Source organism: Sorex fumeus, unplaced genomic scaffold, assembly GCF_029834395.1.
Source record: "Sorex fumeus unplaced genomic scaffold, SorFum_2.1 ptg000044l, whole genome shotgun sequence".
NCBI lineage: Eukaryota > Metazoa > Chordata > Mammalia > Eulipotyphla > Soricidae > Sorex > Sorex fumeus.
The window spans coordinates 22,114,991-22,137,338 of NW_026606101.1; the positions used below are offsets into that span (position 1 = coordinate 22,114,991).

General features: G+C 52.5%; 1 protein-coding gene across 2 annotated transcripts in view; it reads right to left on the reverse strand.

Annotated features, from left to right (window-relative positions):
• The window catches only part of SLC23A2 (solute carrier family 23 member 2), a 103,704-nt gene that overhangs the window by 20,842 nt on the left and 60,514 nt on the right, over window positions 1-22,348 (reverse strand). For both annotated transcript variants that reach the window (XM_056122141.1, XM_056122142.1), the window contains exons 4-8: window positions 16,495-16,611; window positions 15,661-15,818; window positions 7,583-7,671; window positions 6,410-6,480; window positions 5,035-5,216 (exon numbers count right to left, since the gene is read on the reverse strand). In XM_056122141.1, the coding sequence (XP_055978116.1) occupies window positions 5,035-5,216; window positions 6,410-6,480; window positions 7,583-7,671; window positions 15,661-15,818; window positions 16,495-16,611 (617 nt within the window). The remainder of the gene's footprint in view (window positions 1-5,034; window positions 5,217-6,409; window positions 6,481-7,582; window positions 7,672-15,660; window positions 15,819-16,494; window positions 16,612-22,348) is intronic.

Genomic DNA, 22,348 nt, shown 5'->3' on the forward strand with positions numbered 1-22,348 from the left:
ACGTGACTGAAATGTCAGTGAGTGAGATCCTTTCTTCTTTCCTTTGTATGTTTTGATGGGCCACACCCAGCAATTATCAGGGGTTACATCTGGCACAGTGCTCAGGGATTTACTCCTGGAATGCTCAGGGGACTATAACCCAGGACAGTTGCGTGCAAGACAATCGCCCTACCCTCTGTACGATGGCTCCGGCCCAAAATGAAAAGATCCTTAACTGGTGGTGATGACAAGTACAAGGAGAGCCATTAACTAAGTGAAATTACCGGAAGAAAAATAAACCAAAGGATCGGAGAGAAAGTACAGCAGGGAAGGCACTTGTACAGGTTGACCTGGCTTTGCGCCCCTCCCCCATCCCATTGTAACCCAGAAGGTCCCCTGAGCCCTGCCAGGAGTGAGCCCCAAGAGCAGAGCCAGAGTAAGCGCAGAGCACCACTGGGTGTGGCCCCAAAACCAAAAGAAAAAATCTTCAGGAAAATTTCCACTGAGGACACACCTGTTTGGTGTTGGATTTGGGGTGATGGGAGCAGCACCCCAATGCCCCCAGCACCACTGCCCTACTGGAGTGGCTTAGATCCGCCTTAGATTAAGCCTGGCGCTCTAAGAGAATGAACATGCTACAGCAGAGGAGGTTCACCCAAGCCCGTCACAAACAAGAGCACCTGTGTTGCCTCTTGTGGACACGTATCTGCTCCCACCACAGCCTCCCCGAAGGACCTCCCGCCGGGACTCTTTCCTTGGATCAGTAAAACTGTGAATTAGGGATATTAGCCTCATCTGTGCAACATGCTGGAAATATTTTCCTGTATTCATTCATAATTCAATCTCAACTGGTCTTTGAGGTGAGTTAAAGTGGAACTAGAATAAAATGCGTCCATCTTCTTTTCAATTAAGATCTTCCCCCATGTTATGAATATTTAGGTTATCTTCTACCCATATTATGCCTTTAAGTTCCATATTAAGATCTTTGGTTCGCAGAAAAATAATTTTATAGACATCTAATTCCCCCAAATACTGTTTCCTTCCATTTTTCCTATACAATTTATCCCCTCACGCTGGAGAGATAGTACAGTAAGTAGGGGTCTGCCTTGCACCCAGCCGTGTTTGCTGCCTAGAACCCCATATGGTCCTGGAAATCCTGCCAGGAATCCCTGAGCACAGAACCAGGAGTAAGCCCTAAGAATTATACTTGGGTTGGCCCCAAACCAACCAAACAAAAACAAAAACCTGACAACAATCCTGCCCTTCCCCACTGATTGCAAATGTGTTTTCACACGTTTCCCCCCTAGGTTCCATCTCCATTCCTCCTATTCCAGCTCTACCAATGTTAGCTGTTGTCGCAAGATCACCGTCCAAGGAACACTGACCCCCAGGCGATCACACAGAGGACCAAGCCTACAGACACACAGTCTGGTCTTAATACAGACCCACTATCGTTCAGATTAAGCATTAGGGACAGTGAGATGTTAACAAAATACAGCAATACTAACAATCTGTGATTAAAGTTACTGTGAAGGGCTGAAGCAACAGTAGAGCGGGCTGGCCATTTGCGTTGCATGCAGTTGACCCGGGTTTGATCCCCAGCATCCCATATGGTCCCCCTGAGCAATTCCAGGAGTGATTCCTGAGTGCAGAGCCAGGAGGAACCCCTGAGCACTGCTGGTTGTGGTCCAAAAAGCAAAGCATAAATAAGGAAACATTAAAAAAAAATTTAAAAATTTAAAAAGTTACTGTGACTGTGACCTGTCTCTCTTAAAATATTTTCTTGTCCTTCTCACTTCTGATGCACAGAAGGCAAATTCATGGGCCAGAGAGCAGGGAAGGGGTTATTTTGTTACTAAACTCTGAGCTATGTTTTAATTCTTATAAAAGCAAGCCACCAACTCCCATCTCCTATCCTTTCTGATATTAATTCTTATTTTACAGGGGAGACAGAAGGGCAGGCTGGTGATAAGGAATGTGGGAAAGGCAAGAACCAAGGCATTCAGTCATGTCACTTACAGGCAGGAGGAAGTGGTCTGGGGCACAAAGGAGGTCAGAAGTTTAGTGCTGGGGCTGGAGCGATAGCACAGCAGGTAAGGCATCTGCCTTGCATGCGGTTGACCTGAGTTTGATCCCCAGCATCCCATATGTTCCCTGAGCAATACCAGGAGTAATTTCCTGAGTGCAGAGCCCGGAGTAACCCCGAGCACTGCCGGGTATGACTCAAAAACAGAAACAAAGTTTAGTGTTTTTCTCCTGCAGATGAGAACTCTACAGCTAGGAGTGTGCAGTGGGTCAGGGTTAGAGTTCAGGGCTGTGGCAACGTGGGTCTTTGTGGAAGTCAAGAGTGACACTTATTCACCTCTTCCACATGTGATCCCACTTTACTCGAGGAAGTTTGCTGTGACCCAGGATATACAAATCAAGCATTTACTGATTTTTAAAAAATCATTTAAAAAATGCGTCTTAAAATGACTCCTCGCATTTAACATGATCCCACACAGGGCCAAAGGTGTACGAAATCATGGGTGTTGGTGTATGTGTGTGTCGTTCTTCACGCATAAAGTCAAGACTCACATTCTGAGGAGCCCCAAGGTTTAAAGATCCAGATGATGAGGAAGAGCCTATTTTAGTTATCTGTGCTTATCTCGAAAAGCACCTTATTTCTTTTGAGTCAGGGACCACATCCGGCAGTGCTCAGGGATCCCACCTGGGGTATTCAGGAGACCAGATGCCACACTAAGGATTGAACCCAAGTCAGCTGCAGGCAAACAGGCACCCTAGCTGTGCCACACTCCCCTACCCTCTCACCGATTTACTGCGGCTTGCACACACCCGTCAGCAAATATTTCCCTTTGATGTAATTATCAGCTTCACCAATTTGTCTACATGCTATTTTCCTTTAGGTTTAGTGCTTTTGACTCTTTCAATTCTTTGTATCTTTGTTACTTCATTCCCCTACTTTTATGAAGATTTTTTTTTTTTTTGCTTTTTGGGTCACACGCTGCAATGCACAGGGGTTATTCCTGGCTCATGCACTCAGGAATTACTCCTGGCGGTGCTCAGGGGACCATATGGGATGCTGCGAATTGAACCTGGGTCGACCACGTGCAATGCAAACGCCCTACCCACTGTGCTATTGCTCCAGCCACAAAGATGGGTTTTTTTAAACCTCATTTTTCTCATCTCTGAAGATATATCCTTTAAGTACTTGGTTTATCTTTTACATTATGCATTTTCTCTAGAGCTGCTCTGTTATTATGATCAAGTGCTGCTATCACCAAATTTTCTAAATTATCAGGACATGTGAAGTTTCTAATTCCCCTCTATGGGCTATTTATATAATAGTAATTTATTTTTTTTAAGTTTTTAAGCTATTTGAAAGTTTTGTTCATCCACTCATTTAAAATTTTACAGTATGCTTTTTAAAATAGTGTCTCTATCCTAAAAACTACTTTATTTCACTAAATAAATTTAAAAAAAAAATATATGACACATATGCCCCTATCCTGGAGTGGAGAATAATGAACAACCTTTGACGAAATGAAGAAATTAAGAATAATGCTGGACATTTCCATATGCATTAATATTTTGTAATGATGGATCACTGTTACTGTCCTCCCGTTGTTCATCAATTTGCTCAAGCGGGCCCAGTAACAATGTGAGACTTGTTGTTACTGTGTTTGGCATATTGAATACATCACGGGTAGCTTGCCAGGCTTTGCCATGAGGGCGAGATTCTCTTGGTAGCTTGCCGGGCTCTCTGACACAATTATTTAAAAAATGGTTATGGATCTAATGAGAATACTTGAGTTCTGAAAAGTCCCTGGTCACTTATCTACCGTGTGACCCAAGGCAACTAACTACACTTCCTTAGCATTAAATGGCGATTATACTACACAAACATACACACACACACACACACACACACACACACACAAACACAGTCTCCTGCTATTAAATGGAGATCATAACACACACACAGAGTCTCCTGCTATTAAATGGAGATTATACCACACACACACACATACACACAGTCTCCTACCAGTATTTGAGTTTCATGTAAAGGGACTTCAGTGCTAGGTAAAGGGAAGATGCACAGCCTCAGAGTTCAGCCTGTTTGGGAATGACTGCAGAATATCTGACAGAACAAGTGAAACCAAGTGCAGGCCCTCTTGTGCTACTGAATCTGTTTTAGAAAATGCTCCTCGTCTGTGAAGTCCCCAGGTCTCGGGACTATTTCCCCATGAATGGAATTCATGCCTACATATGCTCTCTAGATGCCAAGAACCCGTGGGCTCAATCCAACTCCAACTTGCACTGGTGCAGTCAATGCGAATTAAGGGGTGACACTGTTAAAAGCCATAAATGAACCACAGGTTAGAGGGGGCCACAGTGACCAGCACGAGGAGCCCACCACTTATATAGTTCTGGAAACTGGATCTCCTTTGATGCCAAGACACGCCAGCAGTACTTCCATCTCCTGTTGGCCAGCAAGTACTTCTGAGTTTCAGGTAGAGGAATTTCAGCTCATGCATGACACACCTGGCCTGATTACAAGCCAAGAGTCATTCTCCGTCACTGCATCCCCTTTTCTCAAAGTTTAAAACCTTAGAACCTTCCCTTCCAACTTCCCTTCATCACTTGTAGCTCAGCACACTTAGTCTACACGGTACACACCACTGGGATTACATGTTAAACCTGTTTGTAACTACCTGGCATAAAGCAAATCAAGTCTGAAGCATCGGACTACTCTTAGTTTAAAAAAATTTAAAGGAGGGAGAGGTCAGAGAGACAGCACAGGGGCCCAGCAGCAGCTGAGCCAGGATCAAGCCCCAGAACCCATTATGGTGGTCTCAGCACCACTAGGAGTCATCCCTGAGCAGTGCCAGGAGTAAACCCTGAGAACCTTTGGGTGCGACCAACTGTCCACCCCCAACACACACACACACACACACACACACACACACACACACACACACACACCCTAAGGTCTGTGTGAATGCTGAGACAGCACGACAGCAGGGGGAAGAAGGGGCTTTCTGGAACACTCACAGCATGGCGATGCCCCAGTGCTTGCCGGCTCGTTCGCCTGCTGCCTGGAAACCAGAGAGGCCGATGAGGGCTACTGTGGGCGTGATGGTCAGGGGCCCGATGTACTTCAGCAGAGCGCCAGGCAGGCCTAGGAGGCCGATGACCACTTCTATCAACGAGGACATGATGATGGCCCCCTGGATCTGCAACAGGAGAGGGTGCAGACAGGGAGTAGGCAGCTGAGGGACCAACCAAACGCCCCGAACACCACCTGGAACCAGAGCCGACAACTCTGCAAGGCACCCAGAGACAACAATGTACCACACAGAGCTGGGAGATGCCCAGGGACCCCACCGGAAACCTGGCGCAAGTCTGAATCAGGCCGCCCGGGCAGAGATGTGCTGTGGACACAGCCAGCTTGTGGTTTCCACTGGCAAGGAGCGTCATTTTCACGTTGTAACAAAAACCAGTCATTTAAGACCAGCCCAAGAGAGCTGCTGCACTTCACTTAAAAAAAAAACCAAACAAACACTAATCAATCACTGGCTTCCAGTATAGAATCTCAGAGAACAAAGACGAGTCTTTGTGGTAAGGTGAGTCCCAGAAGGGGACAGTATGCCGGGAGCAGAGAGACCGCTCACCAGGCTTTGGAACACCAGCGTCCACTGCGGGAGGCCTGGGTTCCCTCCCCAGGAAAGGCGATGCCCCAAAGCTCTGCCAGGCATGGTGCAGAAAACAAACAAAATTTGTTTTGAAACAAAGTTTTACTGATTAAAAAAAAAAAATGTGACGGACAGGGAGGTGTCTGAATTTACAGAAAGGGCTTGTCTGCACTAATCCTGAACAAATCCTGAACGAATCGATGAATGGTTAACAGGCTTAGGAAGAGGTGAACGAAGCGTCATCGTCCTTCCTGTCTGGGGACTTGCACTCGGTGTTCTCTTCAGGACAGGCGTCTCCACCGCGCCCCGCAGCCTCGGGCAACCACAGTGGGTCCATCAGCCTCCAAGGGTTCCGGGAGAGCCTTGGCCCTCGGCTGCTCAGGCTGGCGTGGGAGCATGTGTGCGTGTGTGAGTGTGTGTGCATGTGTGTGCGTGCACACGTGCGTAGGACAATCTATGTGTAGGCCAATACACAGAGCGGCTCTGCATGCTTTACTCCTTGGGATGGCACCGCTATCTTGTGTGCCCAGTGAAGTGTGTGTGTCCGGGGCTGGAAAGGAGACTCTTTAGCCCACGTAACTGCAAAGACACTCTCAGGCACAACCAGTGCAAAAGCTGAGAAGCAATACGAAGAAGGGGCTCGGGGAGGAAGCCCCGGTATGCTGCGTGCCCCCGACCCCGTACCCCAGAGAATACCACCAAGGCGGCATGAGCAGACAGTGCTCCCCCTTTACCTCGCGGATCCGGGGGTACCAGATATGTTCTGTGTGCAAGAGTTCCGCTGTCCCGTTGACCACTGAAACATCTTGAAAACAAAAACAAAGACAAAAGAAAAAATTTATTTTCCCTGGAATGATGCCCCGTGTTTCAACCAGAGAGATTCCGTGTACTCTTCCCAACTGCCTCCCTGTTGTGTAGGTGGGGAGATGCCCAGCCCTGCATCTGAGTTACAAAAGCACCGACTGACCGGACAGAAAGGGTGGACTCTCCCCTGCCCCGTGCTAGACTGACAGCATCTTTTCATCCACCGAGAGCTGCCAGCCTGGTGAAGAAGCCGGCCTGCTCCCGGCCATGCCGGCCTCCCTGACACCCCTGACTGGGGGGACAGAGCAAGTCAAACAGCAGGTCCATGCCAGCACCTCCATCAAATCAGCCGCGAAGGAACTCCCAGGAGCATGGAAAGCGAAAAGGGCTGGAAAACTTTGCTCCTGGAACCTCAAAATGAACAGTGTTCTCCCGAGTTCGACAGAGCAGAGCTTGAATTTTCCCCATCACCTCTCTGATTCTTTCCTGGCCTTACTTACTGGGATCACTTAAGGATATTTGCAATCCCCTCATGGTGGGGAGGAGGGGAAAGGGTGAGGATCATTTACAGAAACCAAAGCAGTCAGATGCATTTTTTTAATTAAAAAAAAAAAAGGCAGAGACGAATGGTTCCAAGAAGGGATGCTCACACAGCACAGAGAATTAGGGGTGGCTCATAAAATCCACTGAGAGAAAAAAGTGGAGAGAAAAAGAAAAAGAAAAAAAAAGCACAGATATTCTCTGTTCCACTCTATTATCCATCTATTTCATTAGCATAAAGAAAATGAGGTCATTTCTGGTTCTCAAAGGCTCTGGGGTAAGGAACAAACAAGTGGGAAGAGAGGGAGGAGGGAGGAAGGAGGCGGCAGCGGGGGATGGAGGAAGGGGGGGGAAGAGAGAGAGAGAGAGAGAGAGAGAGAGAGAACATGGCCCCCACAACGGAGTGCTCCACGCTGTCTGCTGGGGTCCTGTGCTCCCTTGCTTGGCCCCACAAAGGCCTCACCGCCAGCGCCACAGACGGGCAGAGAGCCACAGTCCAGGTCTCCCTTCCACAGCCTGCGATCAAGGTCCCCAATGACATAGGCGGAAATAACTGCAATTACCTGTGGTGTTACATTTCCATTTATCTAAAGACAGGATGGCTCGAGCAGGGGCCAGAAATGCAAAAGCACTGGCCTGAAACAGGGGTAACCTAAAAGAAACGAGACCAAAACCATGATCACGGCGTTGGGAACTCCCGAGGCAGTTCGCTTGTGACGGCGTAACCGTCTTTCCGCAGACACACACGGCGCACAGGCCCAGGGCCACGCAGCCCAGACCTCGGGGCTAGTCCTTCTCCCCTCGGCTGCTCTCCGCACCCTATCCCCACCCCACCCTGCGTTTGGGGTGGGAGGTGGTGGGCATCTCCTGCTACGCTTCTGAGCTCCCTGCGTGGGCGCTCACTGACCGCCAGCCTGCCCCGCGCAATCCCTCCTCCCCTGCAGACTCAGTCATTCTCCCACAGACATCTCCCTGTAGTTCCGTTGTAGGTCACGGCCTCCCCCAAATCGCAGAGCGGAGGCAGCATTAGAATCATGCTAGTAACCCAGATCTGTCACGAGAGAGGATGAGTTACAAAACAGGAGACATAACATTCCGTTAAACCCTACCAAGTACAGGTATTCTAACCCTCCCACCCCCCCACCCCCCCCACCCCCGCCCGGTGCCAGGGAGCAAACCCAGGATCTTACACAGACAAGGCAAGGGTGTCACCTATGAGCTACACACTCCCAGCCCTCTGGCCTTACTCTTTTTGTGAGGGGGGCGGGGGGGGGGGGGGGGTTAAGTGACCACAGGACTGTATGTGGTGCTGGTGACCCAACCAGGGTTGACTGCATGCAAGACAGGGATCATAACCCCTGCGTACTCTCCCCATCTAAAGCTGACCACCCCACTGGAGAGGCCAAGCGCCTCAGGAATGAACATGAGCAGAGAGGACTTGCTGGTTCCTGTGAAAAGGGGCCAAAAAAGACAACCCCTCCAGCCCCCGCCCCCCCCCCAAGCCTGCCCAAACTGCCTGGAAGAGGCTGCAGAGGCCCATCCACCTGGCCCCCACACCATGGCCACGGGCAATGTGAGTACTGGAGAAGCAGCGGACACCAGCAGCTGGACTGATGTGCTCTGGGTGGAACCTGCACCAGAAACACTCACTGGACAGGCGAACACAAGGGTAAGGATGTGCTGAAACACTGGCTATTCTAGTCTGAGTGGGGCTAAAAAAATGGAGATTTTTCACCCAGACAGTTCTGCGTCTTCAACAACACCCTGGGGGCTGGAGTGACAACACAGTGGGTAGGGTGTTTGCCTTGCATGCAGCAGAACTGGATTCAATCCCCAGCATCCCTGAGCACCGCCAGGAGTAATTCCTGAGTGCACAGCCAGGAGTAACCCCTGAGCATCACCAGGTGTGACCCAAAAAGAAGAAGAAAAAGAAAACCCAAAAAACCCACCATTCTGAAATGAGACGATTTGTGGAGAAGAACTTCATGGTAGACTCCATTTTCTTATTGTTAACGGTACATACATCAGCTAAGCTGTTGCAAAGTAGCCTGCAGACCCTGGGAGCCAGCTTTTCACCCTCTTGGACCCTCCAATTCCCTCTTACCACACCCAAGAAAGGCAACCCTGATCTAATAATGTAAGCCAATCTTTGGGCTGCATTTACTCTTCGCCACGGCTGGGAGTAGAGCTCACTGCTAGCGCCCACCCCCAGCACAGACAAACGGGGGTTCTGGGTTCCATCTCTGGCTTTCATTCAGTTGGTTAAATAAATGCACAGAGTTAAAATTTTAAAGAAGCAGGATGCGGGACCCGTGTCTCAGGGCAAAGCACGTGCCCTGGGTCCGATTCCTGGCACTCAGTGCCGCCTTCCTCCTCAAACCATTTTAACTGAATTTCAAAATTGACTTCTCTGCGATTTAGAGTGGTTGCAGTTTACCTGTCTCTCCCTGTACCTGTCTGAGCTGAATTAATACACTGGGTTTGGGTGTTCTCTTCACAGCCATGACAAGTGGGACAGGAAGGAGCAAGCTTGAGGGCTGGGCACTTCTCCCCCAGTATCGTGTGGGGGTACAGACTGTCCCTGTGCTCCTGGCGCCCCAGAGAGGGCCCATGGCAGGTGGCTGCTTGGGTAGGGTGAGGAGTACCCAGACCATCCACTGGCAAAGCACCTTTCCCATTCGCTGCTGGTATAAACGGTATAAAGCCTCTGCGGCGCGGCTCTCGGGCTGTGTGACTATTAAATTACCCTTTTCCAATTTTATCACTCCATCTGTATTATTAGCGTTCTGCTGTTAAGAACAGCTTTCCTTTTTCGCCAACGGTCTCCGTTTCTCTTCCGTTTTCTGAACATCGCCAGTAGGCTCCCCGTCCCTCCTGACTCACGGGTTCCTTTTTTGACTCCATTTTATAATTCATGACTCTCCTCTTTAATAATTAAGTTGTCCCAGACATGCCCAAAGCAGCCTGCTCGGGCAGGTCCCCCGCTTCTTCTGACTCCAACTCTCCCCGCCCACCCCCACAGCCTGGCCTTCCTGGCACAAGATGTTCTGGGCTCAACTTGTACTTCTCCCAGCCCCTCTTACAGGCACCCTGACTCACGCCAGGAAAATGCGTCTGGAGAAAGCCAGGTGTGAGCGCCTCCACAGGCTCTCCATCAAACGCGGGGTCTTCAGGACACCTCCCGGCCAATCCAGTGTGTTTTCCTTCCCTGTCTGTGTGGCTCCTCAATTTGGACGGCACCGAGGACCCAGATTTCCAACAGCCACACTCACCTGTGCCGGCCTAGAGGACTATGGCCATCTGGTCTACCTCATCTCATCACGGTACCTAGCACAGACCCAGGATCACACCAAGACTGCAGACAGTGCTGCAGGACTTCTGCGCCAACGACCTCAAGGACCACGTGGGCTCCAGTTCCAACCACTCCCATGAAGGAGGAGATGGTTTTTTGGGTTTTCCGGTACATGTGAAAAACTATGCTCGCGATATGGACTCTTTGCATACACCATCATTATGCGTTAAAAAAGGAAAGAAAGAAAAATCATGCTGGGAGGGCCAGAGTAATAGTAGAGCCAGAAGGGCACTTACCATGTCTGCAGCCCACCAAGTTCGGTCCCCAGCACCCCATATGGCCCCCCAAACCCGCCGGGAGTCATCTTTGAATGCAGAGCCAGGAGTAAACCCTGAGCACCACCACATGTGGCCCAAAGCAGCAACCAAACAGATGTCTGTTCTCCCAGCTCTTGCCAGCACAGTGCCGGCGACAGATGCCGTGTCAGGCTGAAGGGCGAGCCCAGGCGCTCGGGAGCTGTGGCTTGCGTTTCTCTATCACCAGATGGCTGAAGGAGCCTCTCGTTCAGTGAAGGATGGCTGTGTGACGCTGGTGTCAGATCCTGCTCTCTGCCCTTTCCTCTATATGATTTTCTCTGGTATTTATCTTTTTAAGGGTTCTTTCCTTTCTACATTAGTGGTATGGGGCATGTGATACACTACAAACACCAGCTTCCAGACTATCTGCTTGTAGTATAGTTCACAATATTAACATCAAATTTATGTCTCGACACTTAATAATATCCAACTTATTCTCCTTCTGTGATTTTCTGGAGTCCCTGATCACGTGTAAGTTCCCAAGGAACTCACTGCTGTTCTATACTTAGCTTTTAGGACTCCTAGGTCAGATCCCTAATGCATTTCGAGCAGATTCAGAGTAAGCTTTGCCTAAGGCACACATAACCTTTATCTTCGAGTTCCTGGTACTCTTCCTAGCAGAGAGGCGGGAGGGCGTGGTGGGGGGGGTGGCCCATAGCCGGCAGCTCAGGGCAGTGCTGCCTCCTCTCCCAAGCCATGAACCCCCAAGGCAGCTGCAGGCAGCTGTGATCCCCTCATCCAACATAGCAGTCTCCCCCAAGATGGGTCTGCAAGCCTCAAACACTTAAGACGGGAATGTTCGCTTCAATGCCCGAATGCAGGGGCTGAAATTCTAACCCCGGCTGCCATGGTTTTCGGAGGTGGATCTTTGGAAGGTGCAGCGGGTAGAGCACTTGCCTTGCAAGTGGCTGACCTGGTTTAATGCCCGCATCCCGTAAGATCCCGAGCACCAGGGGGTGTGCACACCCCCAGCCTTCACTCAGGTCTTCCTGCGGAAACCTGCCATGCCCCCCCCCCAATACCGCTTGTGTTGTCCTTAGAGGACAGTGCGGGCACGTGAAGTTTGAGAGGGGGCCAAGCCTACTCCCGGCTCTGTGCTTACTCCTGGGAGACCGGGCACTCATCTCAGAGGTGGAAGGGGAGGTAGGGGTCTCTGGCATGGGAAGCCGGCACTCAACCCTGGAGCCTGCCCTCCCACAGCCCACCAAACCCACAGCTTCTACAGGGGCACACCTGGTGGGGGAAAGAGGATGATGAGTGACTAGGGGAACGTGCCAGCAGAGAAAGCAACCAACAATCTGAGAACTGTGGGTGAACACATTGGGCGGAGGGGTGGGGGGGGAGCGCGAGAGTGCGAGGGGCTACGGAGAGAGCAGCCCACCCGAGACCCCCTGCAGACACTTCCCAAGAGGCCTGAGAGAGGTCTCAAGGAACCCCAAGCTGGTGGTGCGAGGCTGGCAGGGTGGCCAGGGGGTACCCACAACCACCCACGCTGCCCCTCAGGGACACGCTGCTCCATCTCCGCCTGCCCGTCCACCAGGAGTCCTGGACCCGCACCCCCACGCTGCCTCCACCTCAACAGAACGAGGCGCCAGGCATGGGTGAACGGAGGTGCCCAGTGCCACCTCCTCTCCTTAGATGCTCACTCCACTGTCTGACAACTGTCACCCTGGCACGGGGCAACAAGGTGGGGTCCCCAAGACCCAGGGCTGGGCGTAGCTGGCTGGAGGAGTGGGGTGGGGCTGCGTCCTCCGAGCTTAGGCCACTAGAGGCTTAAATTCTTCAACTTCGGGGAGGGTGCGTGCCTTGCACACGGATGACCCAGGTTTGATCCCTGGCATCCCATATGGTCCCCTAAGCCCCATCAGAAGTGATTCCTGAGTGCAGAGCCAGGAGTCAGTCCTGAGCACTGCTGGGTATGGCCCCAGGATAAACAAAAATAAAATAAAACTTATGTGCAGAATTATCCCCCCCACACACACACACACAATCTGGGGGAAAGTGTAAACCTTCTGTTTAACAGGACAGCAAGAAGCTGCTAACAGCTTTGCAAATCACCTGGGTAAGACCCTGAACCATCCCTCCCACCCATCCAATCAACCATGCCTCGCACCTGTTTTCCACTGGACATCAAACCAAAGGACAGAACAATAAATCACAACCTGCCAGGGGAACCATCCAACCCCCGCTGTACTCACTAAAGGTGGGATGGGAGGAGGACTTGTATTAGGAGACCAGAGACCCCACGCCCCTCACAAAATACACCGTGCGAACCTGACTGGACCCAAGTCCGGGGAATGGCTATAAAGGTCACTTAGACACACTCGGGAAATGAAACCCACAGAGGCCTCAGATGAGATGCTAGGACGGTGACTGCTCATCTCCTCGGGTTAGGGAGGGAACCAGAATGAGGCTACAACTTCCAAGAGGGTTTATGTGACCCCCACAAAGGCACAGACAGAAGGGGAACGGGGTTGTGGGGGGCTCCTGCCCAAACAGCTTGTGTATGCTCTGCCCTTCTCACCACGGCCACCAAGCCCAAGTTGAGAGGGACAGAGCCAAGCACCGGGACACACAGATCCCCAAGTGCTGGGAAGGGGGGTGGCTTGCCTCAGCGCTGACAGTCCCAAGGGCTGGAATTAGCCATCATAAAGCGTCTCTCCTGCACCCGAGAGAGTGGGGCAAGTCCCCCACCCCTGCCCCCGACAGGCCCCCAGAGCAGAGGGCAAGAGCAGGGCTGCTCAGGGGAAGTAGCAAAGGGGCAGGGTCCACAGGGCTGGCCCAGACCCCCAAACCTGTGGTCACAGCAGGCAGGCAGGGAGGGACGCAGGGGGCTCTAGGGAGCCTAGGATGGCTGCCCAGACTCAGTCTCTGTGGCTAACGGCACTGGCAGCCCCATGGCACACCAGCAAGGTGGATGTGGGCAATGACACGGCCCTGCCCACTCAAGCCTGCCCCACGGGCTCGGGATTCCCTAGGAACCAGCCCCGGGCCCAGGGGCTGCTGAGCAGACCTCACTCACCAAGCGGGAGTGTAACCTCGCTCCAGAGGTCCAAGCAGACAGCAAAGAACAGGGAAGCCAGGTGCTTAAAGGGGAAGCGGGCCGACACAAGCCTGGGGGGCACCCAGATCAAAGGCCAGGAGTATGGGTGGGGCACAGCCTGAGGGAGAGGGGCAGGCCAACACACCCCAAGGCATACAGACGCAAAAGGGGGAACTCGAGGCCGGGAGACTCTCCTGGCAACAGAGAGCATGAGAGCCAATGGAAGCCTGCGGGGTGCAGGGGCCCGGACCGCGGAAACGAGCCCACTCCCGCCCCTCGCCGAACCTCCTGCACCCCGGAACCCTTCTGGCCCCAACTGTTCTCGGGTGACTGCTGTGGTACCCAGAGTCGGTCTCACTCTTGAGGAAGCTCTTGCTAAGGCCCAGCAGAGGACAGCGTGGCTTGGGAGACCATCGCCAAGCTTAGGAAAGTCTGAAGGATGCCACAAGTCTTCTGACTGGGCACAAAGCTCAGGCAGGAAGGCAGGACGCGACAGTCAGACCCCAAGCCTGGCCCTCATCGGGAGGCCTCATCACCTGGATCAGCACCATACACAGTCCCTCAGCACCTCAGCGCTGAGAGCAGGGTCACCCCGATACCCCCTGCCTGCCACCTTAGGGAAGACGAGTCCTGAGACAGAAACATGCATGCACCACACACATGTACAAGCACATGCACGCCTGACACATGAGACCCTGGGATCCATCCTTGGGGTACATGTACACACACACACACACACACACACACACACACACACACACAGACGTACTCAGGCCCCTCCCCAAGCATAACATAGCAACTGGCCACGCCACAATAAGAACAGGGCCACACCATGCCAAGGATGGGGGGACCACTCCCCTGAGGCCCCCCCACCCTTTCACAGAAGGTCCAGGCACCCCCCAGCACGCTGTGGCTCTGCCCTGCATGCAAATGTGCCCGTGGATGTGCCAGCTCCACGCACACAGAGGGACGAAGAGCCCCAGGCATGCTTCCTGTGCTGTTCAGGTCAGTCACGCCATGCGGGAGAGGGGCTTACCACACAGAGCCCACCTGCCCTGAGGCGCCCCAGAGCCCTACAGGAAAAAGGGAGGCTGCCCTGCCTCCACTTCCCTTTGCTGTCACTGCTCTGCAGGTGAAGGGTCAGGCCCGGCCACGTGCCTGTGCAGACACTCCCCCGTGCCCAGCACTTCTCAGCCACGGCTCTACCCCCGTGGAAGGTCAGAGCAGACCACTTTGACCTCCTGCCTCCCACGGGGCAGCCCCCGGGCAGGATGCAGGAGCAGTAAGCCCACTGGGGCTTCTTCCCCAGGACAGACGTTATGCTGACAGAAGGTGGAAGGAAGGCAGGAGGGGCGGGGCGAGGCAAGCCCGCAGGAGGCCGCAGGAAAGCATGCACTGCCTCCACTCCCGGGTGAGCAGGGGTGAGTGAAAGGGGGACCCTGGAGGCAGTGGCGGTGGGTGGGGGAGCCTGCCAAGGACCAAGCGGGATCAGAGCCACGTTGACAAGCCGGTGCCCAAGATTGGGTGTGGGGGCGGGAGCGGAGAGGGAGGGGGGCTCCGGGGACTCGGGGCCCGGAGTGTGCACAGGGCAGGCTGGCGGCCGCTGAGCACAGCACTGGCAGGGGCAGTCGGTGAGCCAGGGAATCAGTGGAGAGCCCAGTGGGTGGGAACTGACCCCCCCACGCCCCCCGCCATTGCTAACAGAGCAAAGCCAAGAGGCTCAGAGGCGGGACCGGAGCCCAGCCCAGGTCTGCAGGAAGAGCGACCTGACCTGGCCACCTAACATGCCACAGGGGGTCCATTTCCTGACAGACAGACCCGATCCCCACCCCCACCCCCACCCCCACCCCCACCCCCACCCCCACAACCCCTGGGGCACGGACGCCACACTTGTCTCTCGTGGCCCGCCTGCCTGCGCCCCACCTCCCAGGCCGCCCACCCCCTGCTCACCTGCACCCGAAGGTGGTCTGCAGCAGAGTGGTGATGCCCACGCAGAAGAAGATGGTCCCGATGAGCTGGCTGGTGGCCCACTGGTCGTAGCCCACACACATGGCATCGGCTAGCAGGAAGGGCACAGCGATGGTGCCGCTGAAGCAGGTCAGGTAGTGCTGCGGGCGACACATAGGAGCCGAGGGTCAGCGCGCCGCCACCCCGGCCCCCCGCTGGTGCAAGGGGCCCCCGCCTGCTGTGGATGACAGCCACCCCTTCTGCCGTTGACACTCCCTTTCACACACATTTTGCCTGCTGGTATCACCCGCTCACTTGGTGACCAGAGTGTGATGCACGGGGATGTGGGACCCACACAGGGGTGTCCCCGCTCAGGACAAGCACCGATCTTTTTCTTATTCTCTTTCGTTTGGTTTTGGGTTTTCGAGTCACACCCGGACTGACTCCTGGCTCGGTGCTCCAGGGACCACTCCTGGCGGGATTCTGGGGGGACCGTATACGAGATCCCCGAGTCTGGGCCAGCTCCCGGCTGTACTCTCTTTTCCAACCCCACATCTTCCTTCTCTCACTGACTTCTCAGCCTGCTACTACTGTCTGCTCCTTCCTTTCACTACCATCAATCCCCACCGACCATTCTGGAGAGTCACAGATGGTGAAACGGTCAGTGAGTGAGTGATGAGTGAGTGAGTGAGTGAGTGAGTGTGTGTGTGTGTGTGTGTGTGTGTGTGTTTTCCCCAGAAGTCAAATTGAATTTTTCAAAATTCTGACGTCAGAAGCACCTGGTGGTTGTTCCCAGCGCCCCCCTTCCCCACCTCACCCCCAAGGCAGCCACCTTACCTGTAGCCCCAGAAAAATGCACAGGTACCAGGGGGGGACATCTTCTATGGTGTAGATCATGTCCGAGCGCTGGGGGTCCAGGCTGCCGGTGCTGTCCAGGGTCTCGGCCAGGGAGCTCTGCAGGCGGGATGGAGAAGAGGAGGCACGAGTCAGCTTGAGGCACGGTCGGCTCCTGCCCGGGAACCCGCCACCCAGTGCCCTTAACATGGCAGATGCGACGCTCACTGCGCCTGCTCCAGGAAAGGGGGTCTGGGAGGTCTAGTGTTAGCATCTGGGGGCCAGGGAATCCTGGAAGAGCACCTGGCCTTGCTGGGCACTTCATATTCATACCCTGGGGAGCACACCTCTGGCACAAGAGAGGGGTCCCCAAGGTGAACTCACCGAGTGACTGCCCTTGGAAGGGGTCGGGGGTGCAAACTGAAGACAGGCTAAAAAATGGAAACTGCCTCCACCAGAGCCCCGGTCTGCACCGCTGAGCTCGTCTCTGCATGGAGAGCCCCCTCTCTCCGGGCCGAGGAATCACGCTTGGCTCTCCCGCCAAAACAGCAGAGAGATTATCCCAGCTACTTGGACAGAACCAAACACTTTAGGACTAATACTTCAAGGACACGCTTTTCTGTCCCTACCCACACCCCACAACATGGCGACTAGTTGGTTTCCTCTGGGGCCATCCCAGGAGTTGTCAGGGCTCGAACCCGGGGCTGTGTCCACTCTGTCCCCTCCCTGACACTCTTCACGTTGGGACCTCATCTGACATCCACTGGGGAGTTGCACCTGGAGGAGTGCCCAGCTCCTGACTGCACTGGGGGGAGGGGGGTGCGCCACGCGCTCAGGAGCGACAATACAGCAGGGAGGGTGCTTGCCTTGCATGCAGTCAACCTGGGTTCGATCCCCCACATCCCTAGGGTCCCCCAAGCCCCCCGGGAGTAATTCCAGAATGAACAGCCAGAAACTACCCCTATGCATCGCCAGGTGTGGCTGCAAAAACACACAATACACCTAACTATGCTAGGAGATCATTGTGGGTGCTGGAGACAGGGCCCAGGGCATGGGCTTACCCTGCTGAACTATTTATCTGGGCAAGTTACAAAAATAAATTAAAAAGTGCTATGTGTGGAGTGCCCTCTTCAGCCACAATCTTCCAAACCGCTAGACATTTCAGATTACAGTCTAGACACTTCCAGCTTCAGCAGCCCCTCTGAACGCATCTGGTGTTTGGGCCAAATGAAAGAATATTTAAGGTGACTCTGGGCTCTTCCAAGGAGCCAGAAAACTGCTCGAGGATCTAAAAATCTGGCGAATGTCCACTTTAAAAAAATATATATATTGAGTTTTAGAACCTAGCTAGGTACCTAACAGGAAACAAAATTTAAAGATATTCTACAATACAGATAAACAAAGACAGACCCTAAATCATTTTTAGCCCAGATCAAGCTTCCTTCTAGAACAGGGGAAGACGCTGGTTCCACGTGTTTGTCACTCAATTTTCCTTGGGCAAGAGAACTAGGGATTGTGGGGACAAATGCCTTCAAACAAAGGAGGTGAAGCAATTCAGGCTCACCTTCTAAAGCCTAAAGGTAAATAAACGTCTGATGTAAGAGACATTTGAGCTAATCCAAACGGAGACTGCATGTGACCTTTGGAGAACTTTTCCTTCCGCTCAAAGGACGGCTATTTGTAGATTTTTGTTATCACCGAGATGGGCTGTGTATCTTTTTAAATTTCACTGGTTAAAGAAAGTACATGTGTGTGGGAAATTGGATGTATGGGGATATGCAACAGAGGCTTAACTCAACTGATCTGGGATGTTCAAACCCTTTTTTTTTTCTTTAAATCTCGAAAGGATTGGCATTGGCCTGGCACCTTGGAGATAACTGGAGCTCCTGTGTTTGTCTACCTGAGGCCCTGGGATGCCCTAACAAGGGGGGGCTGGGGAGAGCGGGGGTCTGGAGAGCAGGGGCAGTCACTGTGGCCAGCCACAGCCACCTAAAGGGCTGCCGAGAGCAACCGGGCCCCAAAGCCCAGATGTCAACACTCCAAGGGGTCCCGGTGTTTTTGGGGAAATGGCTTCATTTTATCCATACATAGCCACTGGGAACAAGTAACTGAACTGTTTTAGTGGACTGTGTTTTCCTCCCATTTAGGTGGAGGGCAGGGAGCAGGGTAGGCCACACCAGTGGTACTCCTAGCTCTGTGCTCAGGAGCCCCTGTAGCAACAAGGACCGAACAGGGGTTGGCTGTGTGCAAAGCAAGCAAGCGCCTTGCCGCTGGACTATCTCTGACACCAGAGAAAACGCAGCGCTTCCCGTCCTTCCTTTTGGCCACTGCTGATCTCATCTGCTCTTTCTCTGAAAGCCACACCACAGGAGAGGTAGAACCACTTTTCTGGATTCTGGGAACTGCTGAACCAGATCTGGAAACCTCCGATCCAGGTCATGGGAATCCTTCCACCCAGCTGACCTTGGGGCTAACACGAAACAACGATGAGAATTGGTCTCGTTAAATACCAATGTGATACTGGCCTCAAAGGCCTGAATGCCCAGAGGAATAGTGACATATCTGAAAACAGAGCCCACGGAGGAGAGCCCAGTGCTCTGTTCCTCTACCGACTTTGAAACAGCCACTTTGAACCATTAAAACACAAGAAAGGCGCTGGAGCGATAGCACAGCGGGTAAAGCGTTTGCCTTGCATCCAACGAACCCAGGTTCCATTCCCAGCATCCCATATGGTCCCCTGAGCACCGCCAGGAGTAATTCCTGAGTGAAGAGCCAGGAGTAACCCCTGTGCATTGCCGGGTGTGACTCAAAAGGCAAAAGGGAAAAAAAAACACACACACACACAAGAAAGGGGTTGGAGCAATAGCACAGTGGGTAGGGCATTTGCCTTGCACACGGTTGACCCAGGTTCGATTCCCAGCATCTCATATGGTCCCCCGAGCACCGCCAGGAGTAACTCCTGAGTGTAGAGCCAGGAGTAACCCCTGAGCATCGCCAGGTGTGACCCCCCCCCCCACCAAAACAAAACAAAACAGAACACAAGAAAGATGTTGCATCTGCACCTTTCCGTACCCGCTCAACTAGAACAAAGAAATGTGTGCGTGTGCACACAGCACCCAGGAATGTGGCTCAGGGGTGGAGACTCTGCCTTGCATGTAAGATAAAGCGGCAACTCCCCCTGCGCCCCGCCTCCCCGCCATCTCCAGGCCCTTCTGAACTCTAGCTCCAGCTCAGCCACTGCACCCTGCAGCCCTGCACCTCGAATCAAGTGCCAACAGAAAAGCCTTCAATAGGGACAGGAGAGAGTGCAGCAGATATGACATTTGCCTTGCAAGCAGCTAACCAGGGTCCAATCCCTGGCATCCCATATAGTCCCCTGCGCACCGCCAGGAATAATTACTGACTGCAGAGCCCTAAGCATTGCCAGTTGTGGCCCAAAACAAGGGAAAAAGTTTAAGAAAGTGGAGGGAGGGTGGGGAGAGAGAGAGAGAGAGAGAGAGAGAGAGAGAGACAGAGACAGAGACAGAGACCTTCAAGAGCAAGGTTTCTTTTGAGAGATGAACACATTCATGGTTGCATAACATTATTTAAAAGGACCTTTCCAAGCTCTGAAGTAATTTAAAAGGGAAAAAAATGCCGACTTGCCCTTCAAAGATTAAGCTCAGAATTCAGTTTCCTGTTGGAGGCTTGAAGATCACAGAATAATCTTTCATAGACTTTCCAGTGAATCTAGGCTAGAGCAGGGATCTGCGTTTCTGAAAGACCACGGACCCCGTCAATGGTTCGGTTTCCTGTCTGGGCACTGCTGGGTGGGCGGGTGGATGAAGGAAGGCTGGCTCCACTAGAGGGTGCTGGTAACGACGATTAGGGTTTATGGACCACACTTGAGTTACAAAGAAGTAGATGATAATTTTTCAGTCACCCAAGAAATAAAAAGGCCTGACTCAAATTAAGTGTGGAATTAAGACAAAAGTTAAGGATTGGGGGGGGGGGGGGGGGGGGGGGGGGAGGGAGGGAAGAGAGAGTGAGCACACCCACGCCAGAATAGCAATGTAGCACTATTCTCCCATTGCTCATCGATTTGCTATAGTGGGCCCCAGTAACATCTCCAATGTGAGACTTATTACTGTTTTTTGGCACACTGAATACGCCACGGGGAGCTTGCCAGGCTCTGCGTGCAGGCGGGATACTCTTGGTAGCTTGCCGGGCTCTCTGAGAGGGATGGAGGAATCGAACCCAGGTCAGCCATGTGCAAGGCAAACGACCTACCTGCTGTGCTATTGCTTTGCACTTTGCAATAAAGTATCCAAATGTCACAAGATCAAAAGACAGAATCACAAAAATGATCAAAATGTCAGAAAACAAGAGAAAGATCTCCTTTCATCAAAAGAGCTAAACAGGGCCAGAGCAATGGTACAGTGAGCAGGGCGGAGTGTTTGCTTGCACGAGGTCGACCCAGGTTCAACCCCAGCATCTCCTCTGGTCCTCTGAGCACTGCCAGGAGTAATTCCTGAGCCCAGAGCCAGGAGTAACCCCTTAGCATTGCTGGGTATATGTAGCCCCAAAACAAAACAAACCCCGCAAAAAATAAATAAATAAATAAATAAATGCATTTAACACACTTGGCTATAACAGCTATCTGGCTTGAAACCATAAAAGAACCTGGGAATTTTACGCTGAGCAGGGCAAGATGTGTGGAACCCTCAGAAACTGGTTTGCTTCTCACCGTTCTAACTAAAAGCCTCGTGCTAGATTTCCCTCCTGTTTTTATCCGCAGAACCCATCCCCCCCCAGCCCCCGGAAGCCTGTGCTGCTACGGCCCATTGAAGAAATGAGGTGGAAAGTCCGAGATGAAGGACTTGCCGGCGAGGGGAAGAGAGGTGGCCTGTGCTCCAGAGACTTCCACAGACGCGGGAGACACTTACGTCACTCCCAGAAACAGCAGATGCTCTGGAACTGTGACTGACGCTAACAGGGCCACTACATCCACTTCACAGACCTTCATAAACAATCGTTGCAAGGAATCCTTGAGACAACACAAAGGATGACATTTCTGTGGGAGCTTCTTGGCCTTTGACTTGCTGAAGTCAGAGTTGCTCTGGACAGCCTCGCTTATGGCACTGAACCCCTGGGGCCAGCCCTAATCTGAGCATCCCGATGATGCTGAGGTGAGATTGTGTAACTGGGCACAGCATCCTTTTGGTTCTTTCAGGAGTTAAGTCCCCTGCAGCAAATTCCAGAATGAGTTTGTTGTCTGCTAATGACACATTAACCCTTGGTTACCATAGAATGTTCCAAGCACTACCAGACACGAGAACAGTTGGTGTTTTTACAGAGTGGGTCTATTACAATGAACAGCTAATAATAATTAGGGAAACAGACCCAAGTGGAGAACACAGAGTCCCCTCTCTCCTCAGACACCATGGTATCTCCCAGCCTGGAGCCCCCAAAAGGCCCTTTGGACGTCATTAAACTGAAAGACCCCTAAGGGTGGGATCTGGGCGGTGACATTCTTTGCTAATGGCCTCATCATTTCATTTTCCTTCGTATCTTAAGAATACAGAGAACAGACTCTTTCAACAAGAACTACAGGTGAGGCTCGCAACCGTGATGGGTTGCTCAGCTTTCAGTGGTGACACTGGACAGTCCCATGACAGAGTCCCCAGTTCAGGAGGAACTGAAGGAACTGTACTGTCATGACGATCATGGCTGAGGTCAAGGTTGGACTGTGACGTGGTATGATACGGTGCGACCATTATCTCAGGCCATTTCCTCTTCCTCTGTCTGGACTTGAAACTTCCCAAGGAAGATTTTGTAAAAATTAAACACTGCAACCTATTCCTTTCAGTATCAATAG